The sequence below is a fragment of the Rosa chinensis genome, chromosome 1 (genome assembly GCF_002994745.2).
Source record: "Rosa chinensis cultivar Old Blush chromosome 1, RchiOBHm-V2, whole genome shotgun sequence".
NCBI classification, from domain to species: Eukaryota; Viridiplantae; Streptophyta; class Magnoliopsida; order Rosales; family Rosaceae; genus Rosa; species Rosa chinensis.
This window is the reverse complement of record NC_037088.1, coordinates 63,061,772-63,084,400: the sequence shown is the minus strand read 5'-3', so window position 1 is coordinate 63,084,400 and position 22,629 is coordinate 63,061,772. Positions and strand designations below refer to the sequence as shown.

Below are 22,629 nucleotides of genomic sequence, written 5' to 3'. Positions count from 1 at the left end.
AATCAAGAGCATCATTGCTCCTAAGAAGCTACAACCTCCTTCCAATGTCTTGTATGCAGATGACGTGATGATTTTTATGCAGGGCAACTCTAGGGGGCTACGGGCTCTAAATATTTTCTTCAGGAATATGCAGCAAACTCAGGGCAGGTGGTTAATAAAACAAAATCCTCTATTTTCTTGGCCAGAGATGCACGACCAAGAGCAATTGCTATTCAACATATTGTTGGCATTAGAGAAGGTTGTGTGCCTTTTAATTATTTGGGGATCCCAATATTTTTTGGGAGGCCTAAAACGGCATTCTTCAGGCCTATTGCAGACAAGGTTCACTGCAAATTAAGTTCTTGGAAAGGCATGCAGTTATCACAAGCGGGGCGTCTGCAACTTATTTCTTCTGTCATCCAAAGTTTATTGGTTTATAGCTTTCAGGTCTATCATTGGCCACGTGAATTGCTTAAGAAAGTGCAAGGTTGGATGCGCAAGTTTTACTGGTTTGGGGATCCTCTGAAGAAGGGCGCTGCTTTGGTTGCTTAGGAAATGGTAACAGGCACATCTTGTTCTTCAGTGTTTCTCCGAGCTAGGTTCTTAAAAGAGAATCTAGACACTTATTCTTATTATCAACGATCATCTGTTTGGACCGGTTTGAGGCAATTATGGTCTGCATTATTATCAAACTTGAGATGGCAGGTAGGTAACGGCATGAATATATCTTTTTGGAAAGATAATTGGCTCGGTAGCTCTTTAGTAGTCAACTTGAATATTGATCATTCAGTTATTCCGTTCCTTCAAGATTGTGTTGGTGATTATATTGTGCAGAATCAATGGAACCTTCCCTTAGAGTTTCTTGAGAACTTTCTAGAAGCATCTAATGATATTATGAAGATTGACATTCCAGAGGCTGTTTTGGAGGATACTGTGATCTGGCCTACTACCTCATCTGGTTCCTTGACTGCAGCAGAGGCTTATACTTTTCTTTAGGACCCGAATGTTCCTCTTGAGTGGGGAATGGCTATATTGCACAAAGCATTGCAACCCCGAAAAAGCATTGTTTGTTGGAAAGTTTTGCATCACAAAATCTTGGTTGATGAGATCATGTAGCGAAGAGGTAAGATTATTTGCTCTCAATGCTCACTCTGTCAATCGAATGTGGAATCTATACAACATCTTTTCTTTAATTTCCCTATTCTTCATGACGTATGGACTTGGTTTTTTGACATGTTCCGCCTATAGCACCAAGCGATATTTTCTTTTTAGGGGCTCTTCTCTCTCGATTTATTAAACCAACTTCCTTTTGCTTCAAAACTTTTATGGAGGTTAGCTGTTTGCAATCTGTTTTGGTGTATATGGACTAAAAGAAATAAAATAAGGTTTGATGGGAGAGTGTTTGTTTCTTGGCTATTTAAACAGTTCTTCATTAATTCGTTCAAGGAATCAGCGCTGTGTTACTTTGTTCCTTGTGCTCGAATAGCATCTGCAGCGCCGGTTTATTCATTGTTAGGAGTCTCTCCACTCAGAGCAAAGGCCCTAAAGTTTATACCAGTGGTTTGGGAGGCTCCTCCATCGGGTTGGATAAAGGTAAATACGGATGGTTCATTTTCAGGCCCTATAAGAGCAGGTTTTGGGGGTGTGTTCAGAGACTCTGAGGGGCTTTTTCTTGGGGGTTTCTCATATAATGCTACGGTGCCAAGTGCTATTGATGCTGAGATTCTCGCGATTATTGAAGCAATTAATGTTGCTTTGGTCCGTCGCTGGACTCATATTTGGTTGGAAACGGACTCAATATTGGCACTCCGGTACTTCAAGAACCCTGGTTCAATACCATGGAGATTGCGTACCTCTTGGATGAATTTTCAGAATGACGTATATCTTTAGAGAAGGGAACGCTTCAGCTGACAAATTTGCCCGTTATGGAGCCTCAAATGTTGGTGCAGTCTGGTGGAGAACCTTACCCTCTTCCTTTCTCGCAGAGTTTGGTAGAGACTTGTCTTCAAGAATTAATTATTGCTTCTCTTAGTTTAGGTTTTCCCGTAGATTTATAGTTTGTCCTTTGTTCTTGTCAGATTGTTTTTTTTCGTACTATTTATGTATTGTTCCTTTGCAAGTTCAGGTATGCCCGGCTTGTTTCTTTGCGGCTCTTGGAAGTGAATTTGGCCTAGTCCCCCCTTCCTCTTGTACCTTTCTTCTATTTGAATAAAATTTCGACTTCCAAAAAAAAAAAAAAGTATCCACCCCCAACAATCACACACAACACACTTTGTCCAATTTGCTACCAATTAACTTAGTTGAAGACACTCAGATTTGCTTGGTACGCTTGAACACAACCTATTACTCTTTCTTACTTTGTACGCTAGGCAGGAAGTGCTCTACACCTAGATTATTCCCAAGCAATGCAACCTAAAGGTACGTTTATTAGATTAAACATGCAGAGATCATTAAGTTTGAAAAGAGTTTGAGCAATCACTAGGCATCGCAAATAACTTAGAGCCTTGCTAAACCTAGGGTTTTGTTTACTTGCTAGTGAAAACTATCAATTACTTCTCTAGATAATTTGAGGAATCCAACTATTGATCCAGGCATCAAACAATCAAAGTATTAGAACCCTAGAATGCATACTAAGTAGGCCTCCAAAGCACACAAACATAGAATTCACCAATGAAAAATCGGTAAACAAAACCTCAATTTTATTAATTGGAAAACAAATTGAATATCAAAGCACGTTATGGATCATGTCTAGGGGCTTCAACTGCCCCCTAACTACTGGAAATTTAGTTACACATAATTGGAATCAAAAACAAAAAAATAATGAAAAAGGGAGGAAGAAGAAGAGAGCCCGAGCTGCTGCAGATTGATCTCCGTTTATATGCTTCGAGGTTAGGAAATCCAAATTAAACCTAAAAGAATTAGGGTTCACGTGCTTAGGTGGAGTTTTCCTATTGGCTCTTGAACTTGATGACTTATTCTAACCATTCACATCATGCCATTTGTCAATCATAAGTCGGAATATGAAGCACAAACTCGTCCTCGGGCTTCTTGGTGTGATTTGGGCCTCGAAACATAAATTCCCGTCCAACCTCATATTCACGCACAGCCTGACCTCTTGTACTAAATTGGCCATAACTTCCTCTAGAAAAATGATATTGATGAGCTGTAAAAAGATTCAGAAACTAGACATCCGAGGCTATCCATCAATATAAAGATCATCTTCTGTATCGTTCTGAGCTGGTCTCAGTGCTCTGTAGAAGTTAACTGATCTGCACAGGCAGATTTCCCGATTTTGCTTTTCAATCCCTCTTTTACTTCTTTTCTTGTTCTTTACTCCAAGATACCTATAAAACAAATAAACAAAGTAAATAACTAGAAAATACACTAAATTAATATAGAAAATTACACACAAGTGTCAGTTTGAAACTTAAATTAGTTATAAAGCCACCAAAGTTTTTTTTGTACACATTAGGCCAGTTATAGCTTGAAGTTATTTTCACCCTGACAATTTTACCCTTCGTGAAGAAAACTAACTTCATGATCGGAGCCAAACGAAAAGAAATTCATTTCCTCTCTCTCTCTCTCTCTCTCTCTCTCTCTCTCTTTCCCCGATCTCTTTTCTTCTTCTCTTTCCTCTGTAATCACCAGAAAGTATCAACTCCGGCCACCATCTCTCATCACCGTCACCATCAATTGAACCACAACACAAACCTGACCAAAGCCTAGCCATCCCATCGCCGATTAAGGCACGATGCTCTCTCCACACCTCTCCACCGCCCCGATTCCGACGACCACCTCCTCCGATCTGGTGAGATTCCATCTTTGATTAAGGGACGCTCTCTGCACACTTCTTCACCTCCCCGATTCCAACGACCACCGCCCCGAATCCGACGACCACCTCCTCCGATCTGGTGAGATTCCATCGTTGATTAAGGGACGCTCTCTGCACACTTCTTCACCTCCCTGATTCCAACGACCACCGCCTCCGATCTGGTGAGATTCCAAGCTTTCAAAACCTCGAAACAGCGCCGCCATGCCTGAAGACAACGACAAAGCTCCGATCGGAGCTCAAATCTCTTCGATTCTCTACTCGCCTCTAGCTTCTCTGTGAACTCGACCTCGTGCTCGAACTTAGGCGTTGAGATTTCTTGCCAGCAAATTGTTGCCTTCGGCCTTCTTTTGCCTCACCGACTCGGTCTACCTATGTCTGACCTGCAACTCGAAGATCCACGGTGCCAACAAGGTCACGTCACTCCACCAGTGCGTGTAGATGTTCAAGGTCAGCAAGCAAGCTCCGATTCTCTACTCACCTCTGGTTTCTCTATGGATTGTGGCATGTGAATATTTATTGACTGGTTTGTTGTTGATTTCAAACGATTTGGCAAAATTTGCACCCAATTGGATTTGTGTTTGTTGAAATTAGGAGTAATAGTTTTCTCAATCTTCGGGAGTAATTTTGTTTAGTTTGGTAGTACCTTTTGGTGCTGGTAAGAGTAGTTTTTGGTATTGATTATAGTGGCTTTTGTTGTTGGAGACGGTAGTAATATGGACAATATTTTTTCTTGTTGGTGAGCGTAGTTTTTACTATTGGTGACAGTAGTTTTTCTTGTTAGTGAGAGTAACTTTTTCTTCTGGTGACAGTAACTTTTGGTGTGGGTGACAGTAGCATTTGTGATATCGCCGGAGACCTCACCGGAATAGATTAAGCAGTTTTTGGTGATGGTTAAGCAGTTTTTGGTGTTGGTGATAGTAGTTTTTGTTTATGGTGAAAGTAGCTTTTGTTGCTGGCGACAGTAGCATAGTGTCGGTGGGAGAGAGTAGCTTTTGTTGCTGGCGACAGTAGCTTAGTGTCGGTGGGAGAGAGTAGCTTTTAGTGTTGGTGAGAGTAGCTTTTGTTGCTGGCGATAGTAGCTTTTGTGACCTCGCCGGAGGTTGCAGGAAATCTCACCATAGTAGCTTTTATTCCTGGCAACAGTAGCTTTTGGTGTTAGTGACAGTAGCTTTTGTAGTCACCGGAGGTCGGCCTGAGACTCGCCGGAGTTGGCCGGAGACCCGCCGGAGTTGGCCGGAGGTCAACCGGAGACCCGCCGGAGTTGGTCGGAGACCTTGCCGGAGAGGAGAGAGAGAATGATTGTTGACTTTTTACTCTAGTGGTATTTATGTAAATATGTTGGTTTTTAATATCCAAAATATAACACCTTTTTTAATCTAGTGGCCTTATGAGGGAAAAAACTTGTTAGTGGCCTTATGACTAAAAAAACATTCAAAGATGCACTTATATGTAATTAACCCAAACTAATAAAGAAAGTATGGAGATTAACGCTATTAACATCGCATAAATATACTCTTATCACTTGTGTTTGACGTAAGCCTATAGAACAGTCAGTATTCTACATCCAAATTGAATAGTTTCTTGATGCACCGCAATTGAGCACATTGGCTTCAGAGACTGTTTCTTTACTATTTTTCATAGTTAGAATATTCTTGTTCTGATAGGCTCCTGAATAAAGGAGCAGAATTGTTCTAAGTGTAATAGCACCTATCAATCCTGATGGGAACTATATATTGTGCCATTTTGGCCTAAGTATTTTATTATGAATACAATCATTATCTTCCTTCAAAAATATTATCTTTAAACTTATATTTATTCGCTTTTTGGTGCCTATTCTCTGCTGCTCTCTGTTTGAAATGCCTTGTATTCTGTTCTCAGGTCGTAGGCAATAAAAAGAGCATTTTCATGGGGATCTCTCTCTTTGCCCATCTTCTGCAGTTCAAATGTTTGAAATATCTTGTTTCATGTAAATACCTATGAGACAAAGTTTAGCACTATTTGTCACCCGAAAGGTGACTACCAAGTACATAATTTCTCATATGGTAAAGTGAAAACTCACCGCCTGACGCTGAGAGAAAAGGTTTCACCCTTGTTCTTATGTGGTCTGTTATGCCAATTAATCGCACTCAAGATGGTTAACTAGTGAAAATATCAATCATATCGCTAAAGCTCTTCCTCAAATAATACTTTTATATTATATTGTTGCATTGTTCAAGTAAATCCAGAATATGTGTTTGTCCCAAACTCTAGGTTACTTGACCTAGTGCTAATAAGATTACATTAGAAGGATCTAGATTCCTATTCAATGTATGATTACTTTCCTTGTATGATTTGGATTCTATGCATTGTAATCTTCTATATAAAGAGACCCCTATTATCAATGAGAATATACAGCAAATTCCTCTCAATTTCAGTTTCTCTACAACACGTTATTAGCACGAGGTATAACCCTAGCCTTAGAAACCAAAACCCCATAAATTGATCAAGCTTCACCGGATTAGCGATGCCTGCACTACTACTACCCCCGCAGCCCCCGCATCTAAACTTAACGCTAACCCTACCAGGTTAGCCCTGCTTACCTTCTGCCCTCGCGCATGCTTGCCTGCCCTCACGACTGCAACTCCGCAGCCCCACCATATCGCTACCTCGCAACCTCGAGACTCCGCTACCCCGCGGCCTCGCGACTCAGAGACCCCGCGACCTTGAGACCCCTCGACCTCGCGACTCCTCGATCCTGCGACCTTGCGACTCAACGACTCCACGACCTCGCTTCTCCCCCACCTAGTGCCCTCGTGACTCCGCAACTCAGCTATTCCGCGACCCCCATGTCTCTGCAACCACGCTACAATCCTACAAGTCTGCTTGCTTGCACTAGGACTGAAGCTCGTCTCTAATCCTACGACAAGGACCATATACGTTTTGCAATCTTAAGAGGTAAACTTTTCTAAAAGTTCCCGTTTTTGAGTTTTTCTTATTTTCTCTTCTTTTCTCGGGGACTTGCAACCTCCCTTCTTCTACCCCCCTTTCTTCTTCATAGGGGAGACCAATAGCCAAACTGTGGGGGGTTCGTCCTCACTCTAAGCTTGGAGCTTGTAGAGTCCTCCAAACTTAGAGTTTGTTGAAAAGAAAACGATTGACCACATACATCATTGTTTCAATCTAATCCAAAACCTCTCTTGGAATCAGATTTTCTTGGAAGCGGCTACGCTCAAAAATCCCTAATTTCTTGGAAGCGACTACACTCATAAATTTCATTGTTTTCATGGTAGCCTTTTTCGCTCCGAAATTGACCATTTTTCTTGTTCTCTTTCAGGATGAGTAACCTGAACAAATTGAACTTTGCTCCATTGGGAACAACTGGCTCAGGATATCACAGGTGGGTTCGTGATATCCGCTAGCATCTCAAGGCCGATGGAATCTTGGATATGATTCTCGAGCCTAGTCAGGACGTGTTGACTATTGAGCAAACTCAAGCTTTGGAAGCAAATAGAGCAGCCTTAGAGGCAAATTAGGCGAAAGTTATCATCCTAATGACTTATCATATGGATGATTCGCTCCAGTATGAGTGTATGAATGAAGGAGACCCCAGAAGGCTGTGGGTCTCACTCGAAGAAAGATTTGGCAACGTCCGTGACTCCCTGCTTCCTGACTTAGAAATGAGATGGCATAGCCTCCGCTTCTGTGATTTCAAGTAAGTTCTTGACTACAACTTGGAAGTACTTCGCATTAAATCCTTAATGGAATTCTGTGGTCAAGAGATCACAGATGCAATGTTGATTGAAAAGACTCTCTCTACCTTCCCCGTCTCTACATTGATGGTTGCTATGAACTATCAAATCGATGTTACTGCAGGACGGATCACAAGGTTTCATGAGCTTATTGGAGCTATGAATGTCACTGAAAAGCATGACAACATCATTGTGAAGAACTATAATTCGAGATCCATGGAAACAGAATTTATTCCGGAATCCAATTATAGTCGCGCCCCTAAGAGACGGTGCCAAGAGCGAAACCCTAATCTTAGGGATACTTTGGGACGTCTTGGTCCATATAATTGCTCTGCTTGGGAAGGTCACCGCCAAAATAGGTAAACACGGAACCGAAGAGGTCAATGTGGAAAGAGAGAGGGAGATAACACCTCTGGCCATGTTGGTGGCGCCACCAACACTAAGAGCCATCTAAATTATGCTTTCAAAGTGCCTCAATCAATGGAGTTTGAGCAAAGAGATGTATGTTCTCGATGTGGAGTGTCTAATCATTGGGCACACATTTGTTGAGCTCGTGAAGAAATTGTCACCGCCTATAAAGCATATTATGAAGCAGGAGAGGCTCACTATGTGGAACAAGAAGATCAAGAAGATGATCTAGAGTGAATGGTTGAAGACTACAAATCTGGCTGTGATCAATAGATCGCCAATTCTGTTTAAATCTTTATTTTTCCAAGAGATGTAATAGGCAATTGCCATATACTTTGTTAGCTAGCATTTGGATTAGATTGTCCTAATGGTTAAGAGACAATGATGTACTCCGTTGGCTTATGAATACAATTTCGAGTTCTTTATGACTCCATTTTTTCTGAGCATATTACTTTTGTAACTACGATGGCTAGGCCATCAGTATTAATTCAAGGACATAGAATAGCCCAAGTTCCCTTTGCCAAAAGACACCTTGATTACTGTCGCAAAAACTCTCTACGCTCCTAGGGCAAATCGCACCTATGAATTGCCAACGGATTCCATGCGAAGATGCATGTAGAGAACGGAAATGAGTTCCTTTGCAATACCTCTAATGATTACGAACAAAGGCGCATCTTAGAGAAGTTTATGTGTCTTTCTAGTGGACATTATGTCACTATTCGAGCTATTAAATCCAATAAAGTTATGAGAGAAGATCTCTTAGATTTAGACACATATTGGCTTTGTCACGACATGATAGATCATCCTAGTCATGATATGATGATCCGTCTACTAAAGACTTCATACAGACATCCATTCTTCAGATTGAGAAGAAGCAAGAATCGAAAATTGATTCCAAGACTTAGTAAGACAGCAGCCACTGCAGCATCTGTCTCTGCAGCTATCTTGGGACGCCATAGGGCCACCCAAGTCCCTTGTGACAACGCCATAAATGGCGCTACCCATGGCCACGACGCCATAGATATCCCTCCCCATGGTCAAGATGCCATGGATGCCACTTTCCATGGTTCCAACGCCATGATGGGTGATGTAGTCACACATTTTGCTTCTAATAGTGCTACGAACGCTCGGGCCCAACCAAAATTCTCATTGGTTGCTTCTAAGGCCCCTCGCTCATTTTGCAAAGCCTGTTCCTTCTAGAAATTAGGACTGAGACCGTCATACGCAAAGGATCCCAAAATACTCATTCTGTTCTTACATATAATCTATGGGGATTCTGTAGATTGATTCAACCAACCTGGGGACGTAAAAATATCTCATGATCTTGGTTGACAAGCAACCACGTTGCTCACGTGTTGTGCCATTATCCACTTGTAAATGCTGCTTATATTACACTCCTAGCACATATCATATGACAACAGGCTCACTCCCCGAATCATCCTATTCAGTCAATTGGATTTGACTATGCTAGAGAGTTTACATCGAAGACTTTCAATGATTATTGCATTGGGACTGATGTTAGACATCATATTCCCATGTACACACCTAAATGGTCTCGTGGAAACGACTACGATGGTAGCTCGAAATTTGGTAATGCGCACCAATCTCCTTATATCCGCTTAGAGTGATGCAATATTGCATGTAGCTATGATAATTCGTCTACGACCCACCGCCACTCAATCTATCTTTGCATTACAGCTAGTGACTGGGTACAAGTATTGTACTTATGCATATTTGAGTGTGTCATTTATGTGCCAATTGCGCCACCATAGCGCTCTATGATGGGTTTTTACAAACGAATAGGTAACTACGTTGGATTTGAGCCTCCAACAATCGTTTGCCACTTAGTGCCCTTGTTAGGCGATCTCCTTACCGCTAGATTTGCGGATGTCACTTTGATGAGACAGTTTTCCCGTCATTAGGGGGAGATAAGAACATGAATGTTTAGCAGGAACGATAGGAGTTGTTATGGTCTGTCCCCACTATGTCCCATCTCGATCCCTATTAAACTGACGAGATCACACATCTGCTGAAAATATGCCTGCAAGGAAGGACGTCCCTACAAGAGGACGTAGCGCCACCCTACACGGAGGTAGGCATGGTGCCAACGCCAAAGAAAGTAGCACTCTAGTGTTACAGGCCATGGCCTCAGCAAGGATGCGTGGGAGGCCCGTGCGTTCGAAGGATACTTTGACACATTCTAATCCTTTGATCATCAAGACTCAAAATCCGTCTCATGAGAATCTTCCAGATTATGGTTACCGTTGGGGGATGCCTCAACGTCAGAACCTATTCCTGAGAATATAGAGCTCTATGAAAATTACACTAGTATACATGAGACGTGGGATAGAAACTCTATCATAATTGATGATGTAGTCGAGCATTTCATTGAGCATGAGTTTGTTGAGTCTGATGATATCGAGCCACGCTTCGTTGATGAATGAATGCCAATATAGAGAGATTTAGCCTAAATAGAAAGATGCGATTCAGGTTAAGATGGATTCTCTAACGAAGAGGAAGGTTTTCAAGCCAGTGATGCCAACACCTCCTAACATAAAACCTATTGACTAATAGGTCTTCGTTAGAAAGTGTGATGAGAAAAAGAGATGACATTCTTGCCTTATGGCGCAAGGCTTCTCACAAAACGCCCTGGAATCGACTACGATGAGATATATTCTTTCGTAATGGATGTCATTGCATTCCACTACCCTGTCAGTTTGGTAGTTTCTGAATAACTGATTATGCAGCTTACAAATGTGGTCACTACGTATCTCTATGGGGATCTAGATACGGAACATACATGAAGGTTCATGGTGAACTTCATTTACCCAAGTCAAGTGGCTCCAGACCACGGAGTGCGTTTGCAATAAGATTGAAATGCTAACTAAAGTGACTACTTGATTGGGAATGGATATGCTCGCGCGTTTTCATAAAAAGTTTCGGATTCTATCGTGGTTCATGTTGGACATGATCCTCATTGGAAGCCCTTAAAGAGTTAAGGCAAACCGCTGAACACTTGAAATCCGATTTTAAGATGAAGGATTTTGGGAGAACATGATTATGTCTCGGTTTGGAACTTGAGCATCGTGTTGATAGATACTTAGACATTTTGACAAGGTCAAACCTTCAAGCACCCCCATGATCGTTCGTAATCTTGGTCCTGAAAATGATCCTCTTCGTTCTAAGGATGATAATGAAGATGTGCTAGAGGCATAAGTGCCTTACTTAAGTACAATAGGCGCATTATTGTACTTAACTCAATGCACAAGACCGGACATCTCATTTGCAGTGAACTTGTTAGCTAGATGTAGCTATGCGCTAACGTGACGCCATTGGATTGATGTAAAAGATATCTTTCGATACTTGAGATGTATGATTGATATGAGCTTGTTCTATCTCTACAAAGAGATGATGGATTCAGACCCATCACACACCAGGAACACTGATTTGATACATATTTACACAAGAGTACGTATCGTTGTCAAAATAGGGAAATATTGTGCCCAAAGTTATCGTACCGCAGGGATTAGTGGCTAACCCAGAATCCTTGGGTAGTCGGAAATAAAGACACTTAGCAAACAAAGAAAAGAAAAAGAAAATAAATAAAAATGCTAATCTAAGGCACCAAGCCCTAGCAATGCTCGGTTTTGGTTCTGACCAAAGCCTAATCACAACTAAGAGCCTGGTGATGATTATGTACAATGAGTTGAAATACAATATTTTGAGAGATGATTTTAGATTAACAAAATGATTAAATACTGTTTACCCCCTATACTTATAGGGTTTCATCGTTTCAGTCCCTGACCTTCGAAATTCACTTAAAAAGTCCTTGAACTCTCAATTTTCTCCCAATTGGTCCCTGCTGTCAAAATTTTCTATTAAATTTGCCAAAAAAAGTCTATTATGCCCTCACTTTTATTTATTTTTTTTAAATTTATTTTTTTCTCTCTTTTATTTCTTTTTTTCATTTCACCTCTTGAAGGTGTGTGGATTGGAACCATCTTGATGAGGAGATGAACAAAAGGATGCGAGAAAGCCGGAAGAAGAAAAAAAAATAAAAAAGTAGAGGAAGAGAAAAAAAAAAATTGGAAGTAATTGAGGGTATAATAGACTTTTTTAAGGGAAGATAACGGAGTTTTTGATGGCATGGACTAATTAGGAGGAAATTGGGAGTTTAAGGACTTTTTAGGTGAAATTCAAAGGTCAGGGACTGAAACGATGAAACTCTATAAGTATAGGGAGTAAGCAGTATTTAACCCTTAACAAAATGTAATGAAATGAAAAGCAATTAATAAAAATGCAAAGACATTAATAAAAGTGTAACCAAATAAATGGGAATGTCGGGTGCTAGGGAGGTTCCTTTACCAAATTTCATGTGTCGGAAGCTAATCTAATTTAGATGCAAATTTTCTATTTTGGCGGTAGTCGTATCCAAGGTGGTTCAAGGCTCAAGGACCGAAATTCCCTTTCATGGTATTCCTACTCCGGTTCAAGAGTCGTATGAACTCACTTGGCATGAATTAGAGCAGGTTCAAAGGTCACTAATTTACATTAAGAGGCGTAGAGATCGAGGAATTAGACTACTAAGCGACCCGCCCACGCAATCATGCAACGGGTGTAAATCACCATGCTTATAATCCATCGAATACGAAATTGAGGTTTCTAGCTTAGGAATTAGAGGGGGTCAAGACTCTAATTCCATCCTAGACATGCTCAAAATACACACCCTAGAGTTGACTAGACTCCTAGACATGCATTTTAAACCAACAAAAATAGATATAAGCATCCATCATATGAAAATTACATCATTACATTAAATTAAACATCTTTTACACAAAATTTGGGTCAGGGATACAACCCTAACCCCCAACAAGGAAATTACTCACAACCCATAATCATAGACATCAAAATTACAAAATTCAAATAGTAAAGAGTAGATAAGTGTAGGAGAAAACAAGTATAGTCACAAATAGCTAAAAAGCTAGCATGACTAGCTTTGAATTACAACTCCCACAAAATACCCAAATATTGAATCTTGTAGAGGAGAAGTCTCCTTGATGGATCCTTGAAGCTTTGTGTGAGTAATCCTTCAAATCTCAAAATAAACTAAAGAAAAGATGGGAAAATGGTGAAGAAAGATGGGGAAGAGAGCAGCTGCTCTGTTTGGGTTGAGTGCGGCGCTGCTGTCTCTAGGGTGATCTCCAATCTGTCGAAGAGTGAAGGGATGATTATATATGGTGCTGCAGTCTGAGGGTTAAATAGGCACGTGAAAGCATGTGAGGTGAGAGTCATCTTTGTGGAGAAAAGAGGAGCTAAGGTTGCTACGTGTCAAAAATGGAATGGCTGCACCCATTGATTAATTGAACCATTATTAAGTTGCTTGCCTCCCCTCCCCCTGCACGTGCTTGGCTTCTACGGTTCAACCAAAGCTTGATTAATTAAGCTAATTAATCAAGTGATTAATTAACTTAATTAATTAAGCTGCATTATTTTTTTTCTTTTCTTTTTTTGTCTATTCCTTTCCTTTCTCTTCTTCTTGCAATTCCACACAAATTATCGGAGGCAATTGGATTCCGTTCCTTCATGCCATCAATCATGGTTCACTTGGTGTTAGGTTTTCGTCTTTTTGTGGTAAACTCTATTTTGCTCAATTTTCCACCATTTTCTCTCGATTTCCATAATTTTGCTTATTTCTTACACAATAAATAAAAATGGATTAATAACATAATAATTGACTTGAGGATTAACTTATTTCTAGAGTTTTGGATACAATTACATGCATATAAATGCGCGTAATCACACCCCCACACTTGAACTTTGCTTGTCCTCAAGAAAACTAAATGAAATATAATCCGAAAACCTACTAACTCAAACATAAGTAAAATGTGGTATTAGCATTTCCAACCATAACCCTCGGAGAACTAATTATGTAGATGATCATGAAGTCGACAAACCATAGCATAGGAATTATGAATTTGTAAGACAATTAAGATGCACGTGTGAGAAATGCACAAGTATATGCATGTGTTGACCACGTGTCAAATTAATCCAGCATAATCAAATAGGCACATAGAAGACCCGATACAACACACTAAACTCACAAATGTTCACTAAATATTACCACTAAAGTGTTTAGGGGTTACATGTATTTCACTCTAAAGCAATTTCACAACACGTGCCGCCATATGCTTGCTTTTCGATCTCATCTCCGCTAGGTAGTCCACAACTTTCAAGATCAAGAGGTCTTTTATTTGGTTGTAATGGAGCTAAGGGTAAGTGGCTAATAGAAATGAAAGATAAGGAAAGACAAAGTCCATGGAAATCGGTGAAGCAATTCTCTCTTGCAGAGATATATGACTTTGCATTCAAATGCTAACTCACTCACTCTAATCTCAATGTACAACCCACACTATACAACATAATACTCTTTCTTTCTCTTTTCTTTTCTTCACACAACTTACTTTATATATATATATATATATATATATATATATATATTTTTTTTTTTTTTTTTTTTCTTTCTTCTACTTTTCTTTTTTCTTGAACTTTATTTTTATTTTCACAACTTCTTCCTCTTCTTCTTCTTCTTCTTCTTCTTCTTCTTCTTCTTCTTCTTCTTCTTCTTTGGAACTCTTTCGAAACTTTCTTTTCTATTCAAAATCACTCACCCCCACACTTATTCTTTTGTAACCTCACACTTTTGACTTTTTGTTTCTTTTGAAGCTCTCAAACATAAAGTCATTCTCTTGAATCGCTTCACCAACTACCATGGAAGGGTAGGATAAAAGTGTATAGGCTAGGTAGGAATTTGTGGTGCAAATGAACAAAAAGGCTAAATATATACATAGGCTCAAAATGGCAATCTAGTGGTAAATATCTTTGGGCATATGCTTCTTTGGCCATGGTGGTATATAGTCCTAATGCCTCAATCCTTTCTATCATGTCGCAAGCTAAAAATAGCCTCGAGATGTCTCAAGCAAGTTCTAGATACGCAATGTCATGAAATTATACACACATGAAAGAATAAGTGAATGAACGATGCAAACACTATAGATATAGGCACAAAAGCTCACAAATAAGGCATGCAAGTTAATCGAATAATCTATATGCTTCTCTAACTATGATGAAAGAACCTAACATAGGCTATGTGCACACATATAATCAAGCATAGATCACATATACACTCAATCACAAAACAAATTCACAGTAGTAGATCATGCTTAATCTTTCCGCAATCATAACAAGTTAAGTCTATGTCTCGTCATTGGGGTTGGAAAAGGCATTAACCACTAACTTCTAATTACAAATAGCTATCTTTTTTTTTTTTAAGGGCGCCCAAGCCCTCACCCCTACACTTAAAACCAACATTGTCCTCAATGTTGTCAAGTGAGCTCGAAAGCTAAATCGAAGTCAGAATTAGGCATGAGAGTGAAGTCCGGGCGAAGGCACAAGAAAAACCTACACAAATATACTAAACTAAATGCAGAGAAAAGTTACGGAAAACCCCCTTTGTCGACCCTCCATTGCTCATGACCTTCGGAGAAGACTAATAAGAGACACCAACCTCAAGGCACAAGGCCTTGACTTCCTCAACGTATGCTCCATAATAGCTCTAGGTGCTCATGAAAGATCGACACCATTGAGAAATATATAGTGTCCAAGGAGCAATGCGTCACAAGTAGGCCACCAAAGAATAAGGACAAGGTCCTCCATTAAGATCATGGCCTTGAACACATCCAACACACTCCATGACTGTCCATAGACTATCCTCCAAAGATGAAATGAAGTGCCCGAGTGAACAAAACTAGTGAGTGCAGAAAACTTTCTAGCAATGACATTTCTGTCTTCAAATGCCCATATCTCATACTCAGAAAGAGACAATTAAGTGAGACCACTTGGAATGAAAAGTAGACTCAGAGAGCTTTCTATCCATATGAAGTGAGCCACATATCTTCAACTGAGATGAAAACCCAAGCCGGTCAAAATTTTCCGATCTGTCATGAAGTCTTCTGCTGACCCTCAATCACCAAAACAGAAATATCTTAAGCTCCATTGGTGCAAAGAGGGTAAGACCAACTCGTTCGTAATCTTGGTCCGAAAGGGATCCTCTTCATTCGAAGGATGATAATGAAGATGTGCTAGAGGAATAAGTGCCTTACTTAAGTATAATAGACGCATTATTGTACTTAACTCAATGCACAAGATCAGACATCTCATTTGCAGTGAACTTGTTAGCTAGATATAGCTATGCGCCAACGTGACACCATTGGATTTGTGTAAAACATATATTTCAATACTTGAGATGTATGATTGATATGGGCTTGTTCTATCCCTACAAAGAGATGATGGATTCGGACCCATCACACACCAGGAACGCCGCCAACACTGGCATGCGTCCACTATCCCCATCCCAAAATGATATGTGTTTTGGAAGGTTTTGCTGATGTTGGGTATCTCTCTTACCCACACAAAGGTCATTCCCAAAATGGTTAAGTGTTCACCATAGGTAAAGACTGTGATATCTTGGAGGTCTACAAAAATAGACCCTAGTCGCTATATCTTCGAACAATGCAGAGATTATTGCTCTTCACAAAGTGGTTCAAAAATGTATATGGATTGGATTCATAATTACGCATGTTTGAACAATTGTGGTTTGAAGTCTACCACAGATGAGCCTGCGAGCATTTAAGATAATGTTGTTTATTTTGAATAAAGAAGCAAAGGCTACATCAAAAGTGACAACACCAAGCATAATCAGTAACAACAGACTCTCCTCAATATCAGACTGAACTAGGTTCGATCTGAGGACAGTGTAACAGACTTGCTCACTAAGTCATTACTTAAATTCCACTTTCGAGAAACATGTTGGTAGCATCTTTTGCGGAAGTTATCCGAACTCCCATGACCGTTGTCATCAGGGGGAGATGCAGACATCAGGGCGAGATGTCTGCATGTATAGTCTCGAAACGTGAAGGGTGCATGTGCTGTGCTATTTTTCCCCTTCGACAGAGGTTATTTTTGTCCCACTGGGTTTTTGTTACTCGACAAGGTTTTTAATGAGGCAACGAGAGAAACACCACATTTGGGCGACACAATGGGGAGTGTTCAAGTAAATCCAGAATATGTGTCTGGCCCAAACTCTAGGTTACTTGACCTATTGGTAATAAGATTACATTATAATGATCTAGATTCCTATTCAATGTATGATTACTTCCCTTTGTATGATTTGGATTCTATGCATTGTACTCCTCTATATAAAGAGGCCCATATTATCAATGAGAATATATAGCAAATTCCTCTCAATTTCAGTTTCTCTACAACATGCATCAATTTATCAGGCAAACTTTAACTCAATACAGTATGAAGATGCTAAGGCACTTGAACATTGCAAGGCAAAGGAGTTTACATAGAAAGACCAGTGACGCACTGAAGTAGCTATGGCACATGGGATTTAAGGTCTTGCACGCCATAATCTTGGGGAGGCATTCACATAGAGACCTCTCAATTTCAGTTTCTCTACAACATGCATCAATTTATCAGGCAAACTTTAACTCATTACAGTATGAAGATGCTAAGGCACCTGAACACTGCTAGGCAAAGGAGTTTACATAGAAACACCAGTGACGCACTGAAGTTGCTATGGCACATGGGATTTAAGGTCTTGCACGCCATAATCTTGGGGAGGCATTCACATAGAGACCTCCATCAATTGGTAGGGTGACCATGGTCTTGTAAGTGACCGCTTTTTTCTCATCAGCTAGCTTGAATATATAGCTACCTAAAAGAATAGCAGAAAAGATCTTCATCTGCGTATAGGCATGTTCCTTTCCAAGACAAATTCTTGGACCAGCCTGCATGTAAGCACAGAATCTCATCATAAATCACATTAAGTAGCTTCTTTTGCTTTATGTTTTAACAAGATGTGCAACAGCTAGTAGTGAGTGAATGAGTGATTTCAATATATTTTCTTACACTGAAGGCTATGAATTTGTAAGGGCTTTCGTCTTGGAAAAGACCATTTTCATCAAGCCATCTCTCTGGCCTAAACTCTTCTGCATCATCTCCCCATAGAGATTTCATCCTTCCCATTGCATAAGGTTGGTATACCACCATGTCCCCCTTTTTGACACTAAATCCATCTGGCCAGGTATCATCAGAAAAACACATCCTTGTGTTCTATAAATGGCAACATCAGACAAACAAACTTGTTAAGAAGTACAATACATTATTCAAATCCAGATATGTGAGGAATTGTAGCATTACAAGTATCAATTGATGCATATTAGATTTACCTACCATTGGAACTGGAGGATAGAGCCTGATTGTTTCACTTAAAGCTGCATGGAGGTATTGCATTTTGTTCAGGGCTTCTTGATTAAGGCTTGCTGCAAGCCCATCAACACTTGAATTATCTTTCAAATTTATTACTTCTCTAACTTCATGTGCAATCTTTTCTTGTATTTGAAGATGCTTGCACATCATATAAACAAACCATGAAAGAGAACTAGCTGTCGTGTCTTGTCCAGCGACAGTAACACAGAGGACGATGTCTCTCAGGTACTTTGGATCAGTATCTTTCAATTCCAAACGCCTTGAAACCAAGTCTCTTTTCTTCAGCTACCATTATTCCTCATTACATTAGTAATGATAAGTACCAAATTAATTCACTGTATAAGCAATAACAAGCAGGATGGCATGGAAGGTAACTCACCAATAGGTTAACTTCTGGATTCTGGATGGTTTCAATCTTGCTATTGATTAATTTATACACAAATTGATCAACCACTTTGATGTTTTTCTTTAGCTCTGCTTCCTTACCGATGTTTAAGAAACGTTTGATCTTCCAGAATACATCAATTAACCGATACAAGGCAGCTTCTTGCTCCGATTCAAAAGCATGGGTAAACCGGTTGGCTTCTACATCTTTTCCACTCATGCTGTCTAGTTCGATACCAAGTACAATCTTGATGATTGAGTCTAAGGTTGCTTTCATAAACAAATCCTTCCACAAAATACAAGATTTATGATATATCAAATAGATATAACAACTTAAGACCAAAAACTAAAACAAATAAAACAATTGAACCTTCCTTACATGCATGTTTCACATGCAAGTTTTTTTTTTCACTGAAACATTGTATCTCATTAAAAACTCTTGGATTATCAGTTAACTGAATAACTTTTATTTAATGCTAAGTCAGCTGTCACATGAACTGGTTTCTGCCGGTAATAGAAAGGGATGGTGAAATTCCTATATCTTACATTTATTAACAAAAGCTCTACATTAAAATTGTTGTGGTTCAGGTGGTGAAGGCATTGGGCTATTTCCTCTCATCTATATGCAATGGCTTTTGTTTGGGTAACACTGAAGTCCTCAATGGGCCTGTATGTCTTATTTAATAACAATGTAATGTGATTAGTGAAACACAGAAACGTTGCAAACATACTTGGATCTCTATTGCTTGGTTGCTGGTTATATCTTCATAAATTATGCTGGCAAGTTTAACTGCATTAGTTCTGAAAACTGCACAGCTGAAGTCTTTCACTACTTTTGTTGAGAATTCAGCACTCATCACCTTCCTCTGATGCTGCCATTTTTGCCCATCCACTGCGAAGATCCCATCGCCCACAACATCTGATATAATGCTGTATATATACGACCCCTGCAGCATGTTGGAACTATAACTCGAATGGCAAATACGTATAAATTTAACTTCTATATATTTAAGCATTACACATCATACCTTGCCATAATTAGTAAAGTTTGTTTTGAGCACATATTCCACATTTGCAGGATCTGCTGTGTAAACCACACCTTTGAAAAAGTCGAGCATTCTGTAAGTTTTGTACTTGCATGCAAGCTCAGTCATGTAATGGTGCACCCTGGGGAAATTGATCAGTTGGTGCACGATAGTTCCTGCAATAGGATGGTATCTCTTGTTCTTGTTACGCAATCTTCGAGCATGGTCTCTAACCAAAACTATAGCTAAAACTAACGCTAAACTTAATGCTACCACCGTGGAAGCAAAATCCATGATAGTGTTAATGAAGAATGTTAAGAGTAGCAGAGGAAGAAAGCTTTTCTGTTTGTGCCGACATCCTATCCAACCATCCCAAGCTAAATATATGCACGGGAATTCGGCAGTTATTGAACAATAATGAAGTGAACAAGGCTCCACTCCAATTATACACGTTTGGGGACCGATGAATAATGGCATTGAACCTAGCCTGTTGGTCTGATTTGGAAAGAAATGACATGGCTGGCCAAATCTCCATCGCACGTTCCTTATCACGAAAGTTTTTCTAGATTGCTCTGACTAATCATTGAAGCTAGATTATGAGTTTCTATCATGATTTTACATTTTCCTGGCTCTCTCATGCATTTTTTTTGTCAACATTTTTCATGTGCCCGTGGTTTGCTTACGGGATAACTCAACTTGTGCTCCGGGACAGAACAACAGTGAATGGAGCAAATGATTGGTGGTCCAATAGCCCGTGATAGATAAAAGACGTGTTTTGTGTAATCTTTTTTTTTTTCCTGTGTGTGTGTGGGGACTTGACAAAATTTCACTAGACCATGCATGGTAATTGAGCACAGCCAAGCTATATATAGACATGTGTTGTGGCGTGAGGTCTAATCACTACTGTAGCAAAAATTACTTTCAAGCTCAATGCTACAGCAGCGGAGAACAAATCCATGTCAACAAAAGGAGCAGTTGTCTTTCTCATTCGATTTCAATTGTTATATGGGTTTGGAGATGGGCAAGGCTTGGACGAAACAAGCTGATATCCACCATTGATCGGACATTCGGACCTCATTACCAACTGCGAATGCAACCATGCTTTGAGGCCGAAAGCACATACCACTTTACCTTACGTTATTTACGTACCCATTACCCAACTATACTGAATCTGCTATGGTGTCTTGTTCTATTTGTTGATCGGATTTCAAATGTAGCCTTTTCTGTTTTGTTTATCACTATTACCTAGCTAGGCTTTTTTGCAAAGGCTTTTTTGGTTAGGGGTCATCAACGGGCCGGGCCGGGCCGGGTCTTGCCATATTTTTAAATAATTGCGGGCCGGGCCGGGCTTTATTAAAAATCAAAGGATCCAAGCCCGTCCATATAAAGCGGGCCTTGCGAGCTTTTTCGGGCCGGGCCGGGCTTGGCCTTGCGGGCTTTTTTGGGCCGGGCCTTGCGGGCTTTATTTATAAATAAATATTTAAAGACACAAGTTTTTTTTTTTAATCAAGCTTTGGAAATTCAATGGATAATGATCAAATACAACCAAAGATAATAGATCTATATAACTATATTGTACCAAAAAAAATCTATATTTATATATAGATACTAATTTATTGATAAATAAATTTTTAAAGACACTAATTTTTTATAAACATATATTTATATATCATACACTCCAAAGAGCAACCCCTATCAATTCAAAGAAAATGGAAAAACCGACCGTTGGATGGGTTTATTACAATAAATTATGAGTATGGTAAAAAATTTAGCCAATTTCACCATATTTTAGAATCCGATCGGATTGGTCAACCGTAGTCACTTCTATGTTTTATTGTTTGACCGATGGCGTTGCAACCGCGAAACGTGCTTATTTTTTCACATCACGTTTGTATATATTCCATCGATGGATGTGCGTGGACATAAGATAAAAAAAATTAATTTTAATTACAAACACATTGGTGTATACCAATTTTATTCCTTTAGTTGTATGACTTATACATTGCATTTAAATTGTTTAGGTTCATTCTAAAGCAACCATGAAGTAGAAAATGAATTCGGAGAAATCAACCGCTCGATGGAGAGATTGTAATGTTTTATGGTGATTGTAGAAAATCTAGCCAATTTCGTTATTGTTTCGAATTCGATCAACTAGGTCAAACGTAGTTACTCTTATAAACCTATATTTATATATCATACACTCCAAAGAGCAACCCCTATCAATTCAAAGAAAATGAAAAAACCGACCGTTGGATGAGTTTATAACAATAAATTATGAGTGTGGTAAAAAATTTAGCCAATTTCACCATATTTTCGAATCCGATCGGATTGGTCAACCGTAGTCACTTATATGTTTTATTGGTTGACCGATGGCGTTGCAACCGCAAAACGTGCTTATTTTTTCACATCACGTTTGTATATATTCCATCGATGGATGTGCGTGGACATAAGATAAAAAAATTAATTTTAATTACAAACACATTGGTGTATACCAATTTTATTCCTTTAGTTGTATGACTTATACATTGCATTTAAATTGTTTAGGTTCATTCTAAAGCAACCATGAAGTAGAAAATGAATTCGGAGAAATCAACCGCTCGATGGAGAGATTGTAATGTTTTATGGTGATTGTAGAAAATCTAGCCAATTTCGTTATTGTTTCGAATTCGATCAACTAGGTCAAACGTAGTTACTCTTATAAACCTATATTTATATATCATACACTCCAAAGAGCAACCCCTATCAATTCAAAGAAAATGGAAAAACCGACCGTTGGATGAGTTTATTACAATAAATTATGAGTGTGGTAAAAAATTTAGCCAATTTCACCATATTTTCGAATCCGATCGGATTGGTCAACCGTAGTCACTTATATGATTTATTGGTTGACCGATGGCGTTGCAACCGCGAAACGTGCTTATTTTTTCACATCACGTTTGTA

General features: G+C 39.4%; 1 protein-coding gene across 1 annotated transcript; it reads right to left on the bottom strand.

The window, feature by feature from the left end:
- Positions 1 to 17,225: 17,225 nt before the first annotated feature.
- Positions 17,226 to 20,098, bottom strand: LOC112183744 (cytochrome P450 704C1). The gene is made up of 6 exons (XM_024322090.2): positions 19,692 to 20,098; positions 19,395 to 19,610; positions 18,659 to 18,949; positions 18,244 to 18,564; positions 17,920 to 18,123; positions 17,226 to 17,798 (listed from the first exon to the last, which is right to left on the bottom strand). Exons 1-6 carry the CDS (start codon positions 19,980 to 19,982, stop codon positions 17,601 to 17,603), a joined length of 1,521 nt encoding a protein of 506 aa, XP_024177858.1. The 5' UTR covers positions 19,983 to 20,098; the 3' UTR covers positions 17,226 to 17,600.
- Positions 20,099 to 22,629: the final 2,531 nt, after the last annotated feature.

Excerpts from the sequence above, each read along its gene's own strand:
- LOC112183744 (XM_024322090.2), bottom strand. The coding sequence starts at position 19,982 with ATGGATTTTGCTTCCACGGTGGTAGCATTAAGTTTAGCGTTAGTTTTA. Across the intron at positions 18,565-18,658 it reads ATCCAGAAGTTAACCTATTG|CTGAAGAAAAGAGACTTGGT; the intron begins GTGAGTTACCTT and ends GAATAATGGTAG. Across the intron at positions 18,124-18,243 it reads TCTATCCTCCAGTTCCAATG|AACACAAGGATGTGTTTTTC; the intron begins GTAGGTAAATCT and ends TGCCATTTATAG.